This window comes from Gymnodraco acuticeps, unplaced genomic scaffold (assembly GCF_902827175.1).
Source record: "Gymnodraco acuticeps unplaced genomic scaffold, fGymAcu1.1, whole genome shotgun sequence".
Lineage (NCBI taxonomy): Eukaryota > Metazoa > Chordata > Actinopteri > Perciformes > Bathydraconidae > Gymnodraco > Gymnodraco acuticeps.
In genome coordinates this window covers 44639-67549 of record NW_022992285.1, presented here as the reverse complement: position 1 = coordinate 67549, position 22911 = coordinate 44639, and the positions used below count along the sequence as shown (strand labels likewise).

The following is a 22911-nucleotide window of genomic DNA, read 5'->3' as shown; positions in this document are numbered from 1 at the left end:
AAGTCTAGGAATGACGCTTTCTATGTTTCAAATGGTGTAACGGCAAAATAACTAAGTCCATTCACTCAAGTACACAAGTTTCAATACTGCAACACTTAAACATGAAGTGTTTTTACGAGGGTAACATTTATTGGAAATGACATAAATCAAGCACTATGTATGCATTTGAAGTATTTTATTCTTATGCTCCACTACATTTATTTGGAAGCTTTAGTGACTAGCTACAGGTTAAGAGTTTCATACATAAACAAATAATTAATATGATTCTGAAGAGGGGCAATTTGGATAATGACCAATTTTACATTGGATAATAATGTTTTTGAACTGCAGGACCTGTAACTAGCAGTATAATATTATGACACTTCACTGTTATCTTTGAGTACCGGTTGTACTACTGTGCAATGCAAGTTTTCATATATAATGCATCACTTCAACCTAAAAAAGGATGTGAGTGCTCCTTCTACCACCTGGAGTTTGCGAAATCAGGGAAAAAGTTGTGCTGAATGCAGGGATATTATATAACGATTTCCTGCTAAAGCCTCACATAGCCAGGGACAGACAAACCCTTAAAACAACATTGGAGGCTGTCACTGCGCACCTCCCTGCCCCACAGCAGCCTCTCTGCACGGGCACCATCCCGTCTCCATCCGGCAGGCACGGGTCAGGAGGAAAGCACATCCTGGTGCCCGGACGATGCTCCCATAGACGACACCGATGTGACATATTTTGCACCATCATGATTGGAGAGGGACCGGAGCCAGAGGCGTCACTCTGTTTTTTTTGGGGGATTTAATCGGTTTATTAGACTCGTTTAGAAAAGACACAGAACAAAAATCACTTCCAGATTAACCCTACCGATCAAAAGAAGAACTGCGTCGCCGGCAAAAGGAGGCTGGAGAAAATAACTGACACGTGGATTACTCCTCCTAGGGTAACAGGGAAAACAGACTCCCTCCTCCAGTTTCAGCTCCACGAACATCGCTTTACGTCCCGGTTCAGTCCAGTTTCAATTTTCAGGATTATTTATTTTACACGTTTACTTTTCTGACACACATATCGACCGGAAGACATTGCAAGTAAACAGCCGAAGCGGTTGAACGGAAGCTGCTGTTAACTCGCGTTGAATGGCAGTTATTCAAAAACATGGCAAGAGCTGTAGTCCAGATTTGGTCTGTCACAGGGAAAACCATCCGTCCGACAAACTCGGAGCTCCTGGATGTCACAAGAATTGGCCTGAACACAACACACACTGGACAAGGTAACACCTTTAACCCTCATCGAGTTTCACTGCTGTTTGTTTTTCCTGTTTACCCAAGTCTTAGCTACTTAGGATAACATGATTAATTTAAATCAATATTGATACTTTTTAGCAACTCTTTGCTCTATACTTATTAGCCGTGAATCAGGATTATAGGTATTCTGTAAACACACACAGTACCTCTAAACCAGTTGGTTTAAAGGACACGTATCATCTATGGCGGTTCATGGCTTTGAGGATATAGTTGGTGTGCCACATAGGTCACAAACATGGCTCGTAACATTTAAATTGGGAGGTAAGGGGGGCTTCCTTTCTGAAAAAAGAAAGATCATAAAATATCATCAGTTGTACATTTTTTGACACCTTAGTCTTAAAGTAATTTCCTTTATTTTCAAGATAGTGCTGTATCCCCTGTAGATTCAACCAAACCACAGCTAATCTCTTAAACCTAACCTTCATAGAATCCACTTTAACTCGGGCTAAATATACTTAGAGTGCAGCCAAATTGGGGACAGTGGTTACCTCCCCTACATAGATAAGACATTCACTTTTAAACTGGTTCTAAATCCAAAGTTTGTCCCAAATGTTGCCTTTGTTCAATCCATTCTGCCTTCTCTCCTGTGCAGGCCAGTGGCGAGGGTATGGACGGTGGTGTTGCTGCTCGGGACATGCCTCCTGTACTGCGCCCGTGTGGCGATGCCCATCTGTGCTGTCAACATGGCAGAGCAGTTCCACTGGAGCAAGAGCGAGTCAGGCATGGTGCTGGGCAGCTTCTTCTGGGGTTACTGCTTCACCCAAGTGTTCGGAGGCTACGTCAGCGACCGGTGGGAATCTTTAGAGCTCAAACAGTGGTCTTGTTGTGAGATAAAAGTGTTATCTTATTAGGAATGCTGTAAATGACACTGGTTTTCGATTGCCAGCTGTTTTAGCCTACTGCTCATCAGGTGTAATTTGCACGAGAACGTTACTGGCAGTGATGCAAACAGCCCCGATTTGTTTGCTCATAGTGGATTAGATAAGACTGTAAATAGGGCTTGATATTTCCTCTGTATTATCATGTTGTAAACTCTTGCAGGCGGACAGCGTCATGTACAAATAAGAATTTTATTTACTCCAGAATAGTCACACCAATGTTAGCGGTCTGAAATGATTCCTTAAAATGCTTTATCTTTCAGTTCATATCTTCTAAAATAACCACAGGCAAGATTACTAGTGTTTTAAGACATCCAAATGATCATAGTTGTACTTCCCCTAGCAACCTTTAATGATAAAAGCAGCTCTCTGTGTGGTCAGAAGTTAAAGTTCATACTCACTGTTTCTTTACTCTGTGTCCACAGGGTTGGAGGTGAGAAAGTCCTCCTGCTGTCCACGGCAGCCTGGGGGGCGATGACGGCCTTCACCCCCATCCTGGCCCACTTCTGCTCCCAGCCAATATTCTCCATGACACTGGCCCGCTTCCTAATGGGCTTGTTGCAAGGTGAGAAGGACAGTGTGAATGATAGGAATTGCATTTTAAGATTTCTGTAAGTTATTAAGGAGAAACCTAATTCCTAATTTGTAAAAACATGCTGTACACTTTTTTCAAGGTCTTGAAAGTGCATAATTATGCAACTTATTTTAAAGTCTGCCGGCTGTGTTTGCTAATTAGAAACAGGCCGACAACATTAATCACACAAACGCATGGTAAAGTTGTAGTGAAAATGAATGTGCGGTTGTCTGTCTTTAGAATAAGTTGTTATGCATTGTGACAGGCCTTTTTGAAAGAGACTGTAAATTGAAAATTGTACAAGTATTATTATTCCCATCAGACTACATTTCTCAGATGTTTGTTTTGAGTGTTGTCACAGTAGAAATCTTGCTTTTATTTCTTTCTTGTTTCTTTCTTTTTGAATTACTTTCTAAATATCAACTGATCTGATCGTGTCCTGATTTTAGGAGTTCATTACCCTTCTCTGGCGAGTCTGTGCTCTCAGAAGGTGGTGGAAAGTGAAAGGGGCTTCCTCATGAGCACCGTGGGTAGTGGCTCTTACCTGGGGTGAGTCAAGCGTTATGCAATAAATGGGAATGGTGGGAAATAGTGTTTATTTTCCTAGAAAATGCAAAGAGGACGGGTTAATTTAAAAGCTGTGTCTGTTGTGATCCCACAATAATAGAATTGTTATATTCTTTATGCAGATGTACAGTTTTAGTATAACATCCTGATACTGTATGTGTTTGCTTTACAAGTTCTGCTCATGCCCTTTACAGTGTGTGCCTAATTAAGCACTCTGTTTACAAAGGTACGTTTGTCTGACTTGTCATGTCTTGTTGTGACCTTTTCCCCCCAGCACTCTGGTGGTAGGAGGGGCTGGCTCCCTCATGTTGGACCTGTATGGCTGGCAGAGTGTGTTTTATGTGTCTGGTCTCCTCTCATTGCTGTGGGCCTACTGCATGTGGAAATATCTGCTCAAGGGAGAAGGCAAGAGAGGCTTTACATGTGTCAACACTATCTAGTGACATCATAGCACAGTCCTATCTTGTATTCCTTTGTACAATAGGAGTCAGTGTTCGTTTGTATCCTCACATGTCTGTGTTGGTCTGTGTTTGCAGGGCCTATCATCACCCTGGAGTCCCTGGGAAGTGGTGGGCCCCAGTCCAAACTGTCTAAAAGACATTGGTTACGGCTCCTAAAACAACCAGCAGTCTGGTGAGATAAAGATAAAGGAAGTGTTTGGTGTGAGTTTGAATGTTTGTTCAAGTCTATCTGTGTATGAATGCAATCTTTTCTCTGTGTGACTCCTTTGTATGTAGGTATAGAGATTAAGAAGAAATTATCTAGGCGGAAGAATGTGGAAATATATGTAAAACATATTGAATCTTGACAGATCAAATCTTTGTAGTAAAACGGTTTCTGTAGACTAAAGTCTAGCTTTTATATGTACCAAATGTTGGAACAATAGGCCCCATCTCTAGCTGCCTCTGCTGTATGTTCTCATCTAAAGTTCTTCTATGTCCTTCCAGCATCTCCCTGTGGTCAATATGATTTGTATACACTGTAATGTAACTGATCTGCTCAGTTTTCAGTGACAGGGAGAATCTCTGTGGTTTTCATCTGATGTATCTGATCCTTCTTGAGACGCTACTTGCCTGAACACAGATATGATTTATTAGACAGGAAAACAATAGATGTCGAACACGTAGCACACAAGCTTTTGTCAGATCATGAGATTTGGGATATTGCTTTAGTCAACAACATTGAGCAACTTTTGGTAAACCTACAGTATGTATAAATATAGTTTCAATTAACTTATTGTATCTGTTTCTCTCTCTTTATTGTCAACAGTGCTGTGATCGTTACGCACCTTTGCGCAGCGAGCACCTTCTTCACTCTTTTGTCATGGCTGCCAACATACTTTAAAGACACGTTCCCTGATGCCAAGGTAAACAGGATACATTTGATCACACATTTGGTACAACAACAACTAAAGTAACACAACCATCAAGGTTTGAAATCAAGACATACTAGTTTAACAAGACTAAGAGTCCACAGCCACACCAGCAGCTCTGTGAGACTATACTTGGGCACAGTATTGTTTGATTAACATGCCAACAAGCTGATGTGAAGATATTAAGCAGGTTTAATATGAACCATTTTCATAATCTTAGTTTAGACTGTTTGCAAGCTACTTTGCAATTCACTAATAACACACTGTCCGAATATCTAACTGAACAACTCGGCCGTGATGTTAACTGTCACCGTATTGACAACAGCAACAGATATAGCTCGTTTAAAGTGTGTGCTGAGTGCAATGAAGTTGCGGAGATGTTTAACCCAGAACTCTGGCCTGAAGGCTCAGTTGTGAGGCGATACTATGAACCAGGTTAAGCGGAGGTGATAGGGGCTAGCAGAGCTAGACCTTTTGCTGGTGCGAGGGTACTGAATGGGGCTACGGCTGAGCTGCTTAGCTAAACGTTATGCGGGTTGGATCATTTAACTGTCGCGGGCTGCGCCTGGGCAACAGCGCTGCTGATAGGATCCGACGTGTAGTGGTGGACAACTTGCTACAAAAATGTGACATTTTATGCTTGCAAGAAACTTTCTTACCAAAGCAGGACTTGGGAAAGTTGAACTCTCTTAATGACAATTTTCACGGGGCTGGTGAGTCCACTACGGACCTATCTCTGGGAATAGTGAGAGGAAGGATAGCAGGGGGCGTGGCTATCCTGTGGCACAAAAAGCTGGACGCTGTCATTAATGTCATCAGGCTTGAAGTTGACTGGTGTATTGCTGTACAGATCAAAATGAATAACAAGGAGTTTAGCATTCTCAATGTATATACACCATATGAGTCACAGCATAATGAACATGAATACCTGAACAGACTTGCTTTTATACATTCTTTTATTGTTGATAATCATTCCACCAGTGTTTATGTAGTGGGTGATATGAATGCTGACATATCAGATAAGCATATGCTACAGTTTTGTGATGATAACAATCTTATATTAACAAGCCAAATACTTCTGCCTACAGATAGCTATTCATATATAAGCAAGGCCTGGCATACAACTTTATGGCTTGACCATTGCATAAGCACTGCTAATGCCCATGACATTGTAAGATCAATTGAGATTGTGTATGAGGCATCAATGTCTCATACACAGAGAGAATGTCACTAGATTATGATAGTCTCCCTGAGATGTCCCAGGAGGTTAAAAATGCTTGTACCACTAAAGTGGATTGGTCCAAGCTCACAAATTAGGATAGGCTATTGTACTATGGGAGAACTGATGTCCTATTGAGTGATGTATATCTACCCAAAGTGGCAACTATGTGTGTTGATGTGGGTTGTAATGAAAGTTCTCACCGTGAAGACCTCTGTAACATGTATGATTGTATTGTGGGAGCTGTATGGGAGGCCAGTAGACCGTGCTATACCTACTCTAGGAAGAGACACAACGTCAAGCCAGGGTGGAATAAACATGTGGCTGATCAATACGCTGAAGCCAAGAATGCTTTTGGTGCCTGGGTCCGGGCAGGAAGGCCCAGAGAGGGGCCTGTCCTGGATCTCAAAAAGCGTACAAATGCTAGATATAAATATGCAGTTCGTTATGTCAACAAACATACAGAAACATTGAGAGCGGACTCTATGGCTGAAAAGCTCCTTCATAATGATGTGACTGGCTTCTGGAAGGAGGTGAGAGCTCTGAACAGGGCCAGTACGTTGTTAACGTGTACCATAGAGGGAGTCTCTGGAGCCGATAACATAGCTGAGTTGTGGAGGCAACATTACTCTACTATACTTAATTGTGTTAAAAGTGACCCCTACAAAGTTGGTAATGTTGTGAAAAGTGACACAGTGGGAATCACAGCTAAAGAGGTTTATCGAGCAATTGCACAGCTAGCTGATAACAAAGCATGCGGCTCTGACCGAATCACTGCAGAGCACCTTAAACTGGCAAGCCCGAAGGTTGCAGTTCTTCTTGCCATTTGTTTTACCGGCCTCATGACTCATGGTATGTTGCCAGACTCCATGTTGACTGTTACTTTGGTAGGAGCTTGGATAGCCCAATTGCTCTAGCCAGTGTGTTATCCAAAGTCCTGGAAAGAATGTTGTTAGATAGACCAGGGGTTCCCAACCAGGGGTACCCAACCCCGGGAGTAACACCTCCGCTCAGCTCACCTCAGCTGTGAGTTTATCGTAATATTTGCAGAATTATAAATATATACAAATATTTTATCATAATTTTCATTTAATTTTCGCACCTATACCAATCATATTATTTCATCCAGTAGCCTGGTTAAACTTTCACTAGAAAACCGTTGAAAATGGCTTTTATGATGTTCCGAGGGATTCGGCGGCTCAGGTATCAGCCTCTCGTGCGCACGAGAAAGTTACCGGTGCGCCAAGTAGGAAGAGGAGCGCACAGGAGACAACCGTTTAATTGCAGACTGTTATGTTTATGTGGGGAAATGGCAGTGCATACATTATTTGAGATATATTTCAAACTCAGACTTCATTTTAAGGACATGTCGGCCAGGGGTGCAGAGCTATTTGTTTAAGCACCGGATTGACAAAACAGGAGAGTAAACCAGTCTGCCTTGATCTATGAATTCATGTCCGGGACTCTCGCGGTATCTGCTGCCCGCAGCTGTTTTATAGAAGGAAAACCTCCTTCACTTCATGAAATGGCTGCAGGCAGCATCAGGAGGCAGCGGGACGTATAACTCCGCCTCTGAGAAGTGCAGCACCAGCCAGCGGGTAAAGATGTGCCTTTTTACGCACCGCCTTCGCTGTGTTTACCTTCATCAGAACAGCGAGTGTTAACCACCATCAGAACAGCGAGTGTTAACCACACACCCAGGGGGTAAATTGGGCCGGGGCTGTCCGGGGCTAAGCACATAGGAAAATGCTCTGACGTCATGCCCCTGGCATATTTTTAACAATGTATGCAGCATGCCTATATCATATGTTTACAAAAAAAATATATCTACATGTTAAAACGTTTCTTTCTATATGTTTAAGGTTCTTAATAATTCGAAAAAATCAATAAACACTCTTTCTAGCTGTAGGGAACATAAATAAGATGACGCAACGATGACTTGCACTTTTCAAATTTTTGATTCACGCCCAGCTCCAAGCTTTTTTTGAAGCTGTAGTGTGGACGGGCCGTTACACCGCAGCACCTCCCGCGGGACTCTGCTGCGGTTCCTCCGTGCAGAGCGCCGGTTTTCTAAACCATGCTATGCAGGGGAGGTTCTAGGGGGGGGGGGGGGGGCAAACAGGGGCCAGTGCCCCCGTAACACTGACCAGGTACCCCCCTATGGCTCCCCTCCAAAAAAAGGTTACAATATTATTTATTGGAATTAAATCAAATCAGAGACCCGGATGTACAGTGGAGATTAAACTGTTCATTACCTTATAAAAGCAAATTTTAATTACATTGTCACTTACATTTACCAAAACAAATACCAATTATTGTATTTTAAGTTTATTTTACAAAATTACTTTATACTGTCTTTGTCAATTTAACCCGCTTTTATTGTACCCCTCTCATGAAATAACTGGCCCCAGCCTGATGCTATGTATGTGACTGCATAAAGCTGAGATATGCATATATTTATTTCCTTTCTCTTTGAAAGTTTCAGAGTTTTTAAAGTGAGGCATGATGCAGAAATGAGTGAAGCAAAAAGGAGGAAACTTACAGACTTCTTTAAAAGGTATGCAAGACATCACTGCTACTTAGCGTGTGAAAGCCATTTGTATCTTTTATTTATTCACCATAAGTTCCTTTGTTAATTATCCTACATTTAAATGCAGAGTTGAGCAGAACAAGGCAGGTGATGGGCGAGCAGGGCAGCTTGGAAAAGAGAGAGGATCAGAGCAGCGTAAAGAAGGGAAGGGAGTGGAGGAACTTGAGGAGAGGAGTAGAGCAGGCTGAGGAGAGCAGAGCAGCCTGAGGAGGACAGAGGAGCCCGGCAGTTTGAGGAGGACAGAGGAGCAGAGCAGGGAAGCAGTGTAGGAAAGGCTGACAACTTGCCTGACTGCTGGAATCAAAGTCAATTGGAATATTTTACACAGAAATATACATTTCTAATAGTTGGAAATAAAAAAATAGGATGCAAATCATGCAGGGAAGCGGGATCCCTTGGGGCAATGAGAACAGGGAAACAGAGGTACTCATTCTCTACTGAATGGCAGAACTGTAGGGTAGGCCCATATGTCAACAGCAATGAGAAGCAAATGAAATCTTTGAGAAAGAAAATAAATGAACATAGTGTCTCACAGTCACAAATTAGCACAGGACATAGTAAAAAGACAAAATGAAGAAGCTTGAAAATCAAGCTTTCTAAAAACTCAAAAATAAATGTTGGCTTCCACCCATAATGTCTTTAGAACGGCATACTACATTGCAAAAAATAACCGGCCATACTCTGATCATCCTGGACTAATAGAACTACAAATGATAAATGTTACATGTACAGACATTGTACATTTTATCTCAAAAGAAATGAGGGAAGCCCTATTGGCAAGTATCAAAGTGACCCGACCAAAGCTAACTGTTCTTGTGGATGAAAGCACCTCATTAAGCAAGAAGTCTTGTCTTATTGTGTACCTAAGAACGTCAGTTGATAGCTCAGAGCCAGTGACCTTCTTCCTAGATCTTCTCGAGCTAGAGAGTACAACTGCAGATGGCATTATTAGTAAACTACTGAACTGTCTACAGAAATATGGTCTTGATGATGCTTTTCTGAAAGAATGTCTGGTGGGATTCTGCTCAGATGGAGCCTCCGTAATGGTAGGCAGAAATAATGGCGTCTACACAAAACTGAGAAGTAAGTACCCAGGCCTCATAGGCTGGCATTGTCTAAACCATAGGTTGGAGTTGTCCGTGTCAGATGCAGTCAAGCACCGAAACCAACCACTTCACAGCTTTTCTTGACAAGCTATACTGTCTCTATTATCAGTCACCAAAGAACTTAAGAGAGCTTGATGCTGCAGTCTCTGAAGTAGGTGTATGCTTGAGGAATATTGGTCGCGTCCTCGGGATAAGGTGGGTGGCTTCATCTTTTTGGACAGTAAATGCTGTTTGGACCATGTATGCTGCACTCTATCATCACCTCACATCTGCAAGTGTAGATGTGAACCGTTCCTCAAATGATAGATGCATGTATGAGGGGCTAGCAGCAAAGCTGACGTCAGTTGCTTTTGTTAAAAACCTGGGAATGATGATGGATGCACTTGAGGAGCTGAAAGACCTGTCTGAGGCTCTACAGTCGAGAGACATTAGACTGTCTCAATCAGTAAATCTGATAAAAAGACAGCTAGATGTTTTTAAAACCATGAGCAGGAACCCAGACAGTGGTCTGTTCTACAAAACCGCATGTGAGGCAGAGCAGCAAGGTGTTTTTAATGGCATAACACTACGCCATTACCCAAGGCAGAAGATAATAGATCCCACAAAGTTTTATGCAGCACTATGCAAAAGCATGCACACAAGGATGGTCACAAGCGAAGAGGAATCACTCTTTCAAAAGGTCAATGTTCTTGATACAAAGACATGGCCAAGCCCTCTACCATTAATGTATGGTGAGTGTGAAATAAGAGAGCTATGCACTCTTTTGAAAATCGGATTCTCTGGTGTTAAGCAAAGTTATAGGGACTTTAAGAAGAATGCCAGTGTGCCGATGCACATGTCCCTTCTAAAGCTTAACAACGCAGTGGAAACCATTGCTGTGAGCAGTGCAGAGTGTGAGAGGGGTTTCTCAGAAATGAATGCAGTTGTAACATCAATGCGCTCACAACTGAAAACTCAAAATGTCTCTGCTCTAATGTTCATTCAAATGGTTGGACCTCCTCTTACCTCTTGGGACCCCACAACATATGTGAGGAAGTGGGTAGCTACCAGAAGGTCTGCAGACCATTTAGCCTGTAGACAAAGATGCACGACTACACAGCCCATCTGGGATTTGATGAAGTAGCTGGTCGTACATACAGTAATGTTGTTGAACTGCTTATATTGATGTGGACTTTCATTCCTCAATCAATTCAGATAATATGTCTCTGTACTCATATAGTTGTTTTGTAATGTTCTTGAGTAAGTGTGCAGAGAAATGTTGACTTAAAATGGCAATTTGAAGGTCTGTAATTTGTGAAAAATGTTTGTGTATATATTAATAATTTCAAATGTAAATTCATTCCAGTTAAATAATACTAATAAAAAGACGGTCTATTTGACATACTTTCTATGTTTACTTTCTCGATTGGTGGCATGAAATAGTGCATCTGATACAGGAGCAGTTGCTTTAGGATTGGGCATCATATATTGCTCCCCCCCCCCCCCCCCCAAAAAAAAACAGAGCCTCCCCACATATAAAATCCCAATGTAACCCCTGCGACACACCTCTACATACATCTCTACACACATCTCTACACACATCGAACTGCCCGATTACTCCCCCTTTTATTAGTTTTATGAAGGAGATGTCCAGTCACCAAGGCGCATGATGTGTGTGTATGTGCTCTGCTCAGCTCAGCTCTGTGTGTTCGGTGTTTGCGTCTGTCCGACACCGGCATTTGTTTTCAAATGACCATGAACAGTAATTTACACACATCTGGCTAACTCCATAGGTAGCCTATATACGGGTGTTCCCAAAATAAATTAGTTTAATCTTAATCTCGATGTAGTGCGAAATGCTGTCGAACGTGCACCGGAACGAACATCACTATCATAATATCTTCTGAAAACAAATGCCAGTCACACACACACACACACACACACACACACACACACACACACACACACACACACACACGGACATCTCCTTCATAATGCGCCTACTCCTCGTTTTACCAGCATTCACTGGATTATCCGTAAATCATACAAACAAAACCAAAACGTTGATTTATCTGTTTTCCCGTTTTGGTTTAAAAACCGAATAAGGTCGGTTTTTTGGTTTTCAGTTTTTCCGAAAAACCAAAAAACGACACCGGTTCTTTCTTAAACGTTGTTAATATGTTTTGGATGCATATTGTTCTAGTATTTGTTCAGGATGTTAGCCTCTGTTGCTACCTGCTGGTGAGTAAATATTAAAATCAGTTAAAATTAGGGATGCACGATAATTATCGGTCCGATATTAGGAATTATGACGTCATCCCGATAAACCCGATACCAGTATTAATAGCCCGATAATATACAATATATTTTTTGGGTAAAAAAAAAGAAAAAAATACTGTGGTGTGGGTGGATTGGGATGAGGGGCGCTTGTTTTTCACTCGGCTCCTCCCGTTTTGCCAGTACTGTGGTATTAGTGGTTTAGGAAGAGGGGAGTTCTACACAAATCCAGCGCTCCCTAACTCATGCCTGGCTGTGACGTAAATGGTGTGCGGCCGTGAAGCCAGGACAGTAAACAAACATGTCGTCGGTGGTATGGGCGTTGGAGCTATGTGCAACTCAAGGCCTATGCTCGAACCGGAGCTGCCTGGACGCTGCAATCATGTTGCGCACTATCCGTGCTGAGTTTGCTGACTTTTCGTACAATGTCCCACTGTCTGGCTTCCTGCATAAAGTCAAGTGCTCGGCGCAGTTGTGGCGAAATGTCGCTCCTCTGTTTTCATTTAAACAGCTCCTTATATCCGTTAGCGCAGCTAGCTAGCACCAGATGCTAACAATAACAATGCACGTAAGGTCTCTCTCTCGCTCGCTCGGGCCACACATACACACACCCTCCCGGTCCTCCCAATAGCCAGTCGGTGCCTGCCGGTGAGCGTGGAAGTGTGGTCTGCCGCAAGCAGGAGCGGGGCTGTCAGCATCAGCTTGTAGATGGTATTTTAAACTCGATGCTCTCTGAAACTACGGGGCGGCCAAGGAAAAAAAATACACATGCTTTAATCACGTTAAAATAATTAGTGGCGTACATTTTTTTTTGTTATCGGTCTTGAGAAGCAGGAATGATCGGTTTCAAAAAACCAATATCGTGCATCCCTAGTTAAAATTGACAATCGGTCCGCGATTTTTTTTTTAATGTATCTGCCGGTCCTTGGCACAATAAAGGTTTGGAACCCCTGAGATAGACTATGTTCTTATTTATGTACCTCAGATAACCAGTTTGGCTTCAAGGCTAAGCATGGTACTGAGCTATGCATCTATGCTTTGAAGGAAATGGTGGAAACATATAGAAGACAGAATTCCACTGTTCTGATTGGTTTTATTGAGGCCTCTAAGGCTTTTGATCGAGTTAACCATCATAAACTTTTTTTAAAATTGAGACAAAAGGGTGTGCCTAACAGTATAAATAGGATCCTGGCTTATTGGTATGCCAACCAGAGCATGCGGATCAAATGGGGGAATGCAGTCTCGGCGCCATTTGGTGTTGGTAATGGAGTCCGCCAGGGGGGGCTCCTCTCACCAAGCCTTTTTAATATCTATATGAATGATCTATCAGATGATTTAAGTCTCTGTAAAACAGAGTGTGTGATTGGTAATGTGATTGTAAACCATCTTATGTATGCTGATGATCTGGCAATTGTTTCTCCTAGCAGTGCTGGTTTTCAACAGTTGCTAAATGTTTGTTCTGATTACGGAGTCAAATTTGACGTTAAATACAATGCTAAGAAGAGCGCTGTAATGATCTGCAGAGCAAAAGGGGATAAGAACCTTTGTTTTCCAACATTCTATCTATCAGGACAGGTGCTGTCTGTTTGCTGTAACACTAAGTATCTGGGACACATCATCACAGATGAAATGGCTGATGATGACATGTATAGACAGCGGCGTGTCTTATATATACAAGCCAACATGTTGGCTAGAACATTTTCTTGGTGTTCAGATAAGGTTAAGGTGAACCTCTTTAGAGCTTATTGTACTCCTATCTATACTGCCCCCTTGTGGGTCAAGTTTGTTTGTTTGTTTGTAGCCTTTATTTAACCGGGTGAAGCCCCTTGAGATCAAAAGATCTCTTTTTCAAGGGTGACCTGCAGGACATTAGTTACACATGTAACATAAAAACAACAGAACAACAATAAGGATGACATACAACATAATGTACAGGGTACAGTTTACAAACTCTATTTACAGAGACAGGTACCATGAGTATCAAACAGCATGTCACCCAGCTGAGTTTTAAAATGATGCAGGGGAACCAAAGTGCTCAGTTTTAAACATGTTTGCAGACTGTTCCAAGTTAGTGGAGCTGCACAACTAAAAGCTTTCTTCCCTAAGACAGTCCTAGCACTTGGCACATTTAATAAAACAACATCATGAGATCTCAGGCAATATGTACTTTAAATTCGTCGAGAGATCAGAGAGCAGATATAAAAAGGTAGTTTACCCAACATGGCTTTGTAAATGAACATGTACCAATGACTGAGCCTCCGTACAGTTATTGAAGGCAGACCTGCCTTGGCATACAGGGTACAGTGATGAGTAAGTGCTTTACAGTTAGTAACAAATCTCAGGGCACTGTGATAGGCGGCATCTAACTTTTCCAGGCAATGGGCAGGTGCATTCATATATATCAAATCACCATAGTCCAGCACAGGTAAAAAGGTCACAGTGACTAGCCTTTTCCTGGCTTCAAAAGAGAAACAGGACTTGTTTCTGAAAAAGAAACCTAGTCTAACCCTCAGCTTTTTAAGCAGGTTATTGACATGAAGTTTAAAAGACAATCATCAAGCCAGATACCTAGGTATTTATAACTGGTAACCACTTCAAGTACTTGTCCTTGCATAGTAACAATATCCAAAACAGGCTCTGGTGTCTTTTTAGCTTTTGAAAATAGCATTACCTTGGTTTTATCAACATTTAAAATAAGCTTAAGTTCAGCAAGCTGAGTCTGAATAATGTTAAAAACAGCCTGTAATTTAACACCAGCCTCCTTAATGGAGGGACCTGCACAGTACATCACGGTATCATCAGCATAAAAATGTAAAGTAGCTTCATCCACATTTTCACCTAAACTGTTGATATATATGGAGAATATAAGTGGACCTAAAACAGAACCTTGAGGAACACCATTAGCAATGTTTAACCACTCAGAAGACAGCCCATCAAAGTGAACACATTGGGACCTTTCAGAGAGGTAGTTCACAAACCACCCCACTGCATGGCTGGATATGCCGATACTGAGTAGCCTCTGCTTTAAGATGCGATGATCGACGGTATCAAACGCTTTGGAAAGGTCAATAAATAGAGCTGCACAACTCTGCTTATTGTCTAAAATACTCGTAATATCATTCACCACTTTCATTGTGGCAGTGATGGTGCTATGTTGTTTTCTGAAGCCTGACTGATGTTTAGACAGGATATCATTTTTACATTAAAAACTCCTTTACCTGTTCACTCACTAGGCGTTCGAGCACCTTCGCCAGAACTGACAATTTAGAGATTGGCCTATAGTTATTTAAAATAGTTGCCTCTGCTCCTTTTAGCAAAGGCAAGACATAAGCTGACTTCCATACTTTTGGAATTGCATTTGTGCTGAGGAAGAGGTTAAAAAGAGTAGTAAGAGGAAGAGCAATAAAATCTGCAGCTATCTTTAAAAAGAAAGGTTCTACGTTGTCCGGGCCAGCCGGTTTCTTAGGATCTAGCTTAGATAAGGCTTCATGAACAACATTAACAGTAAAAGGAGTAAAACTGAAAGGGTTTTCCAGACCACATTGTTCAGAGTCACGGATTGGGGTGTTCACAGAAGCAGAGTTAGTCACAGAATCAAACATAGAACCGCAGGACACAAAATGCTCATTAAAGCAATTTAACATGGTGGCCCTGTCCGATATAGTGCCAGATGCTGTGGTAAGGCACGGAGGTAGCTCATTACGGATCTCACCGGTGGATATCAATTTTATTGCTTTCCAAAATTTCCTAGGATTATTTAGGTTTTCTGTGGTAACTGACAAATAGTACTTCGACTTTGCACTTTTGACATTTGAAGTGAAGCTATTCCTTAGCTGCCTAAAACGCAGCCACTCTACCTCTGAGCCTGATTGCCTAGCCTTTGCCCAGGCCTTGTTTCTCTCATGAAGGAGACTAAGCAGAAAACCAAGGATTGTCTCGTCCCTTTACTCTAAATGTACGCAGGGGTGCATGTCTATCAATGATCTCCATAAAACCAAGATAAAAATAAGACCATGCGGTTTCCACATCAGCACACAGATCGATTTTACCCCAATCAAAATCAAACAGATCATGCACAAAACCCTGCTCAACAAAATGTTTTTTGTCTCTCTTAATGATCATGCGAGGTTTAACCTTTTGGACCTTAGTATAAGAAGGCGAGCCTCCGGAAGCTCCAGGTTGCATATAATGACTGTTTGCGTATACTGCTTAGAAAACCAAGGTGGTGCAGTGCAAGTGAAATGTTCTGTAATGCACGAGTCAACACGTTCCATGCTCTTTTGAGAAATCTGATGTACAAATTCATCTGTCGATTGAATGTTTCTCATAACTCATGTCATTATGCTGCTTTCAAATCCGTGTCTCAGTGCTGTACGATACCAGTCACCTCTGTGGAAACATTGGTATAACTGCCTTTTTTAATTTATATTTGAGTGTTGTATGTCTTGTAATAATGGACCAAGAGTCTCTTTAAATGATGATGATGATGATGATGATGATGATGAAGCACTAAACAGAAACGTACAGCTGAGGCTGATTGAAAGTCATTATGATTTATTGCATTGAAACCAAGAATGTCTAAAATGTTATGCCAATCCATCAGGTATTTGGAGAGATTTTCTCTGGATAAATACAAACTTTGAAATGCTGCTGTACACAGACAAAAATGCATGAAATCATCCAAGTCATTAGGATTCATCCTCTGGGGACTAGTGATATCCAATATCTGAATTTCATAGTAATCGGTACATATATTTTCATATATGTTCTGGAGAGTCATTGGGTGTCATCCTCTGGACACCATGATGTCTGAACACAATTTAATAACAATCCATGACTTACACAATGAGATATTTTCATCTGTGGATTGCCAACTATAGAGTCACGTCTAGAAAAGTACCTATTACGATATGAGAGACCTCACTTGTACCCTGCTGTTTGGTTAAGGTAATTCATGCTTAGAAAATCTGTTGTCCCTCCAGGGTTGGGTGTTCAATGTCGTTCCCTGGTTGGTGGCCATACCCTCATCCCTCTTCAGTGGCTGCTTGTCTGACCACCTCATCAGGCAAGGTAGGGTAACTGATAAACAAATATTTAGATGAGTTATTCTTACTTATAAAGCAGCTAAATCATTGTCCTGATTGTCCTAATGTCTCCCTTGATACCCACAGGCTTTGACACAGCCTCAGTGAGGAAGTTGATGCAGGTACTAACTTTGAAAGCCTTATTATTCTGTGTGAATGTCACCTGTTTTGTTAAGTTATTGTCCTTTTCCTATTTACACTTGAACATCATGCAAACATTTGATTGATGGGTTTTTGTGTGCATTCATTCTCCTGTTAGTTCTTCTCTATGGGTGTGTCGAGTGTGTTTACTCTTCTTCTGTGTCGAAAAACAACCTTCCCCTGGGCTGTAACATTTGTGTCGGCCACCATGGGCCTCACCACCTTCAGTCACAGGTACTGGCTCCTCGATTGTCCTTACACTCTCTGTCTCTCACCCTAAAACCAGACCCTTTCTTTTAGACTAAAATGTCGGGTATCTCTCGGGTCCGTTTTGTGTTGTTGTCTCATAACCCGTTTAAACCATGCCATTCAGCCAAATATATTACAACTTTCTCCAATAAATAAGTGTGTTATAACTTAAGCAGTTGGGCCTACCACGCTCGGCCAAAGAAAGACTTGGCAGCATCTCCGCTTCAAATAGGCCTGTAGTTAAAAGCTTTGGTCAGCTGTTCGACCCACTTGTCGTCTATGATTTATTGTGTTTTGCACTTTAACCACATTAGGAAAATCGCCCAAAGAAGGACCTAATTATAATTTCTGTCATAGCAAAGGTCATGCCTGCTAAACATATGTAATTGATGTTACTTTAATTGAATACAAATAATAATACATTAAAAAGAAGAGCTTTAGCAAACATTTCTCGTAAGGAAGTAAATAGTGCATCTATTGTGGACTATTTTTAAGTTCAGATCAAAACACATTTAGTGTGCTAATGAATATTTGTTGGCACCAAGATGGTGACAAGCTATTCATGGGTATATTGATAATACAGTCAACATACAATATAACCAGACCTATCATTTTTTTAACTGCTCTATGGGCTCTTCATTTTATGCAAAACAATAACATAATTGCATTCTAAGTTGGGACGGGTCGACACTAATGGCTTAGTCACTATAGAGACAGAACAAAATGATGACGAAACATAACCACAAGTAGGAAAAAGCATCAGCTGTGTGCTGTCATGGTTTTGTTTAGTGCTTTTTGTCTTAAAGTGTCATTTGAAAAGTCGCCGATAATATGTGTTTGTCTTCCATTTTTCGGAGTATTTGTATATATTTTTCTCAACAACATCTCTAACATTTATTACGTTAAAACTAGTGCTGTCAAAATTATCGCGTTAACGGCGGTAATTAATTTTTTGAATTAATTGCCTTAAAATATTTAACGCATTTAACGCATGTGCAGAATGGCCCGCCCCATACGTGCCACCAGTGGCAGCGCCAGGGTATGGCTGGGGTAGGCTACACCATACCAAGAAATGGCTTAGCCCACCATGAAAAATGATGTTAAAGTAAGCAAAATAAAGTCTGCCAACTCGCGCGGAGTCAATTGCACAGACAGCAGTTAGTAAGATTGATTTCAGTAGCCACGGTTTTGAAAACTTTTGTCACGTAGTGATCGTCTTCTCAATAGAACATCTTTGATAACGGCGTGGTGTTGTTGCAGGAAGTCCCGACGGAGAATACTTTTGCTGTAGTACAGGGGTGCACATAACTGGTACGCAGGTTATGTGCGTACTCTGAAATGTGTACCGTCACTTGTGTCACAAAGCGCATTTGCGTACCGACGTAGCCTACTTGTGAAGCTTTTCCAGAAGGCGGTTAGATCACCGGACGACAGAGTCGGTCTCCGTGTGCACAGACAGTGCTGTTGTTAACGACGGTCTGTACAACGGAATTGTGCCAAAACTACGCCAACCGGCTGCTGAGGGAGACTCCCCCCCTTCACTGGAGAACTGCGCTAAAACAGCTGATCACAACGTTCACACTCTGTGGTCACGAAGTACTCCACTAGCCGCCGCCGCCCCCCCCTCTGTCTCTGTCGACTTTCCTGAAGTACTCCCACGTTGATAGAAATCAACACGTAATGAATTAAGACCCCACGGTTTGATGATTGATAGGTGTGTGGGTTGTCTTTCATTTTGACACGCAGAACAATGTTATAATAAACATAGATAGGCTACTGTATGTTAAATGGATATATCCGACTTCTTTCATTTATCTTTCCATTCCCACAACAATATACATAAATAAATGGCATATTTTGGACATAGTTCGAATGGTGATTATTGATTAATCATGATTAATTAATTTTTAAGCTGTGATTAATCTGATTTAAAAATGTTAATCGTTTGACAGCCCTAGTTAAAACATCTATTATCTTATATAATTGTCTAGTATTACTACATTACTTCAAATAAGTTTCCAACTGTTGGTCAGAAGGACAAATGCAGATTTTATTTTACATTTTTGGGATGGCTTCAAATCCTAAGTAACACTATTTTTACTCAAATCAGAGTCAATTGAGCATCTTATTCTGCTGATGAAATGACTATCGAAATGTGTTTAAATTACAGCGGTGTATCTGTAAATGTTCAAGATCTTGCTCCTTCCTGTGCTGGTGCTTTATTTGGTAAGTTAAATAAACCTGACATTTTCTTTATATAAAAACATTTTAATTGAGTCTTGAATTTGACATGTGTGCCTCTGCATTTCTTTTACAGGTGTCATGAATACATGTGGTTCTTTCTTAGGTGAGTTTCTGGCAGAGACATTGGGAACAAATATCTGTGATGAATCTTTAACCAGCAGTTGCTAAATGACACCTATACATCTATTAATTGAAATAATTAATCCACCTCTCTAAATTCAAACGTTGCACTGATGTATCTCCTGTCAGTCTTCCTGGCTCCTATGTGCCATGCATATTTCATCAAGAGAGCATAATGGAGTTTGTGTCAGATTAATAATACAGGGGATGACAGTTTGTGGTCCTGTGAGAAACGTGTAATGGACTGTGACATTCTCTCTGCGGAAACACTGAACAATCACATTGAAGGCACTGTGTTCTTTGTTAAAATATTTGTGATAATGCATTATTAATGGTGTTTCTGTGTGTGTCTGTGCAGGCGTCCTACTGGTTTATTTCTCTGGGTATCTCATCGAGTCCACAGGCTCTTGGACATCTGTGTTCGCCCTTATCACCACCGTCAACCTGCTGGGCCTCTGCACCTTTCTGGCCTTCGCTGATGCTCGACGGGTCGACATTGACTACAGTAAGGTCCGCCAACACAACATCCACATCTAAATCCTCAGCCATCAAGCATGCTATCCCCCAATGGAGACACGACCTTGGGCAACCAGCAGCTAAGACATTATCCACATTGGAGATCTAGCCGATGGATAGCATGTGGCAAGCCTGCATACAACATCTGGAAAACGTTGATAGGCTTTGGTTCTGGTCGAGGACGTATTGCAACAGTTACTGAAAAGCACAAAGCAGAGCCAGCACACTGTTACTGAACAATCTTGTATCAAAATCTTCATATCCTAGAAAAACACAGATGTGTCAGAGGATGCGTCAGTTCGTAGCAGAACGGGAAAGAAAAAGTCTACCCTACCTCAAGGTCTGGTTTGTGTAGCGAATGGTGATTTAAAAGGTTTCTGAGTTCATCATTTGTTACAGAATGTGTTACTTAGAACAAGAGAAGTTGTGTAAATTGTTATCCACATAATAATATATGTAAGAATAATAGATGTGGCAGTCTCAGAAGCTCTCTGACAGTTGTGACGGACCAAGGTGTGAGTTCTTACCCTGCGGGGGTGGGTGACGCAGGGAGGGTCTGGCCTCTTGCACCTGAAGTCTTTTATTAGTACTCACCCATCAATGTCTGAGTGACACCTCATTATCCAGCCACTAATTACTTGGCAGGCGCTCTAATGTCCTGTACGATCTACCGTCTATAGTCCCCATCTCCATGGTTACAAGCTCATCTTATTGTTACAGTCAGAGGAGGTGAAAGAGGATGCTGTTTTACAACAAGGCTCTGATGTAATGCATCCTCATTGTTTTTTGTCGAATATGTTGCGAATTCAAAGACCAAAGGTAACTCATTATTTTTATTTTCCTTATATGTGATTGCATGTCATAGAAATACCTCACTTAATTATTTGTTGAGTGTATATATATTTATAAGACTATATGATTTGTTTGTGTCCATTTCAAACTAATGTTTTTTATAAAATAAATATATTAAGTTAGATGACAGGGAAAATAAATATATATGGTAAGATTACAAAAAATCATAGTGAGTAAAAAGTAATTTTGACAGTGTGATGCAGTATGAATAACTATATAAGATATTTCTGCAAGTTTAGTTCCCTCACTTATTATTTCTTTCTGACCTGCACTTTGGTTGAAAGAAACATGTTGGTATATATATCATTTTGGTGAAAACCAGATGTCAAACTTATTTTGCTTTGCAAAGAAACAACCTTTTTGTCACATTAACATCAATGTTATCTTAACGCTGCATAAGAAGTGATGTCAGTATTTGGGAAGGGCTGCGCACAGGAGGAAGCTCATTTACTTATCATGGTGGTGTCAGAGGAAGTGCGTCTGCATTATGTCTCGTTAAGGCTAAATATAATTGTCTCTATGTTACAAACTGACAATGAATGTTGCAGGGCCGGTTTCATAATTTGTAAGGTTGAGTTGAGGAACTGGAAAACATTTGGTTTATCCATTTTACTGGAAAGTGTGTGGTGTCATTAAAGCTAGCTACGTAACTCTGGCTTAATGTCGAAATGTTAAAGTGATTGTGTGATTTAGCTTTGAAAGCAGTCTAAACATGTAACTTTCAATCTAGATGCTTTCTTGACACGTGTTCTTAAAATAATTTATGCATACATTTTCTTGTGCCTGATTTAAGGAATGAGAGAACTTTAAGATATGCTCACTGTGGTCACACAGTGTCCTCTGTTGATTATTGTGCATTATTACATTTTTGCCTTGTTTTAATTAGTTTTTTGCTTCTTCAACCTTTTTTTTTTTTTGCTCAAATGTTTTTTTTGTACTTTCTTTTTGTCCGTTTTTTTCTTTGTTTGGTTGTTTTCATTTCAGAAATACCCAATGTTTATTAGATAGTTTTGGTAAATGAAGAAATGATTTTATTTAAAATGTTCAGAGTATAAATGCATTTTCTGTGTAACATATTTAAATTGTTCGTGTGCTTATTACACATACATCTACTGAACATAATGAATAATTTAATTTAATATCTAATCTGAAAAATTATGTCGACACCAAATGAAACTAGGATCCTGTACCTACACTATGTTTTGTCGTGATTATACACAACAAGTGTATGCCTAGACATTTCATAAAGATAATTTATTTTCACAAGGCCACAGCCTCCACCATTTTAGCCTTATTATTGTCAAACCAAAATCCCCCACAATCTTCGTATGTTTACCCCGCCTTAGCAGATCGTCCCTTTTTTTGTGACTGTGTTGACATTAACATGATAAATATCTGGAATTCTGTTCACCAACATATCTCACTGAAGGTTCTTCTGACAAATCCTTTTTGATAACATGTAAGTATGATAGAAAGAATACATTTCTGGGGAAAATGCAGTATTCTAATGCTTTTTAGATATGTTGTATTTAAAAGCATATATTAACTTTGAATAAAGATATATTTTGTCAACACTGTTGAGTTGTGTCATCATGATGAACATGTATTTTCTCTCTAGTGCCACAAGGAGGCAGCACAGTTTCAGTAATGAGGAGAGCACATGGCTCCATCGAGCCTCCAAATACTTTGTATGCCATGAAGTCCAGAGGCCTTGTATGTGGAGTTTCCACTAAAGCTTATATTGAGTTGATTTACAGGAAATGTTGCCCATTACTAATAATGTTGATTACATGAACATTAGTATCATACACCTATAAGCACTACATTATGGGCATGTTTCTCTGTGAAACT

The 22911-nt window shown here is 40.8% G+C and overlaps 1 protein-coding gene and 1 long non-coding RNA gene across 4 annotated transcripts; one reads left to right on the top strand and one right to left on the bottom strand.

Moving 5' to 3' along the window:
* Positions 1–160: 160 nt before the first annotated feature.
* On the bottom strand, positions 161–1261 carry LOC117540786. Its single transcript, XR_004568213.1, has 2 exons — positions 856–1261; positions 161–771 (listed from the first exon to the last, which is right to left on the bottom strand). It is a non-coding gene; the product is annotated as an uncharacterized LOC117540786 (long non-coding RNA).
* slc17a9b (solute carrier family 17 member 9b) lies at positions 994–22634 on the top strand. 3 transcript variants are annotated; one of them, XM_034207628.1, is made up of 13 exons: positions 994–1258; positions 1885–2082; positions 2596–2735; positions 3194–3293; positions 3586–3716; positions 3848–3944; positions 4581–4677; positions 16837–16924; positions 17026–17060; positions 17198–17313; positions 19499–19554; positions 19646–19675; positions 20051–22634. In XM_034207628.1, the coding sequence occupies exons 1-13, from the start codon at positions 1125–1127 to the stop codon at positions 20227–20229; spliced, it is 1401 nt and encodes a 466-aa protein (XP_034063519.1). In that variant the 5' UTR covers positions 994–1124; the 3' UTR covers positions 20230–22634. The 3 variants fall into 3 exon arrangements, with proteins under 3 accessions (XP_034063519.1, XP_034063521.1, XP_034063520.1); XM_034207630.1 differs by lacking the exon at positions 17198–17313; XM_034207629.1 differs by lacking the exons at positions 19499–19554; positions 19646–19675.
* Positions 22635–22911: the final 277 nt, after the last annotated feature.

Excerpts from the sequence above, each read along its gene's own strand:
- slc17a9b (XM_034207628.1), top strand. The coding sequence starts at position 1,125 with ATGGCAGTTATTCAAAAACATGGCAAGAGCTGTAGTCCAGATTTGGTC. Across the intron at positions 3,294-3,585 it reads GGTAGTGGCTCTTACCTGGG|CACTCTGGTGGTAGGAGGGG; the intron begins GTGAGTCAAGCG and ends TTTTCCCCCCAG. Across the intron at positions 3,717-3,847 it reads ATATCTGCTCAAGGGAGAAG|GGCCTATCATCACCCTGGAG; the intron begins GCAAGAGAGGCT and ends CTGTGTTTGCAG.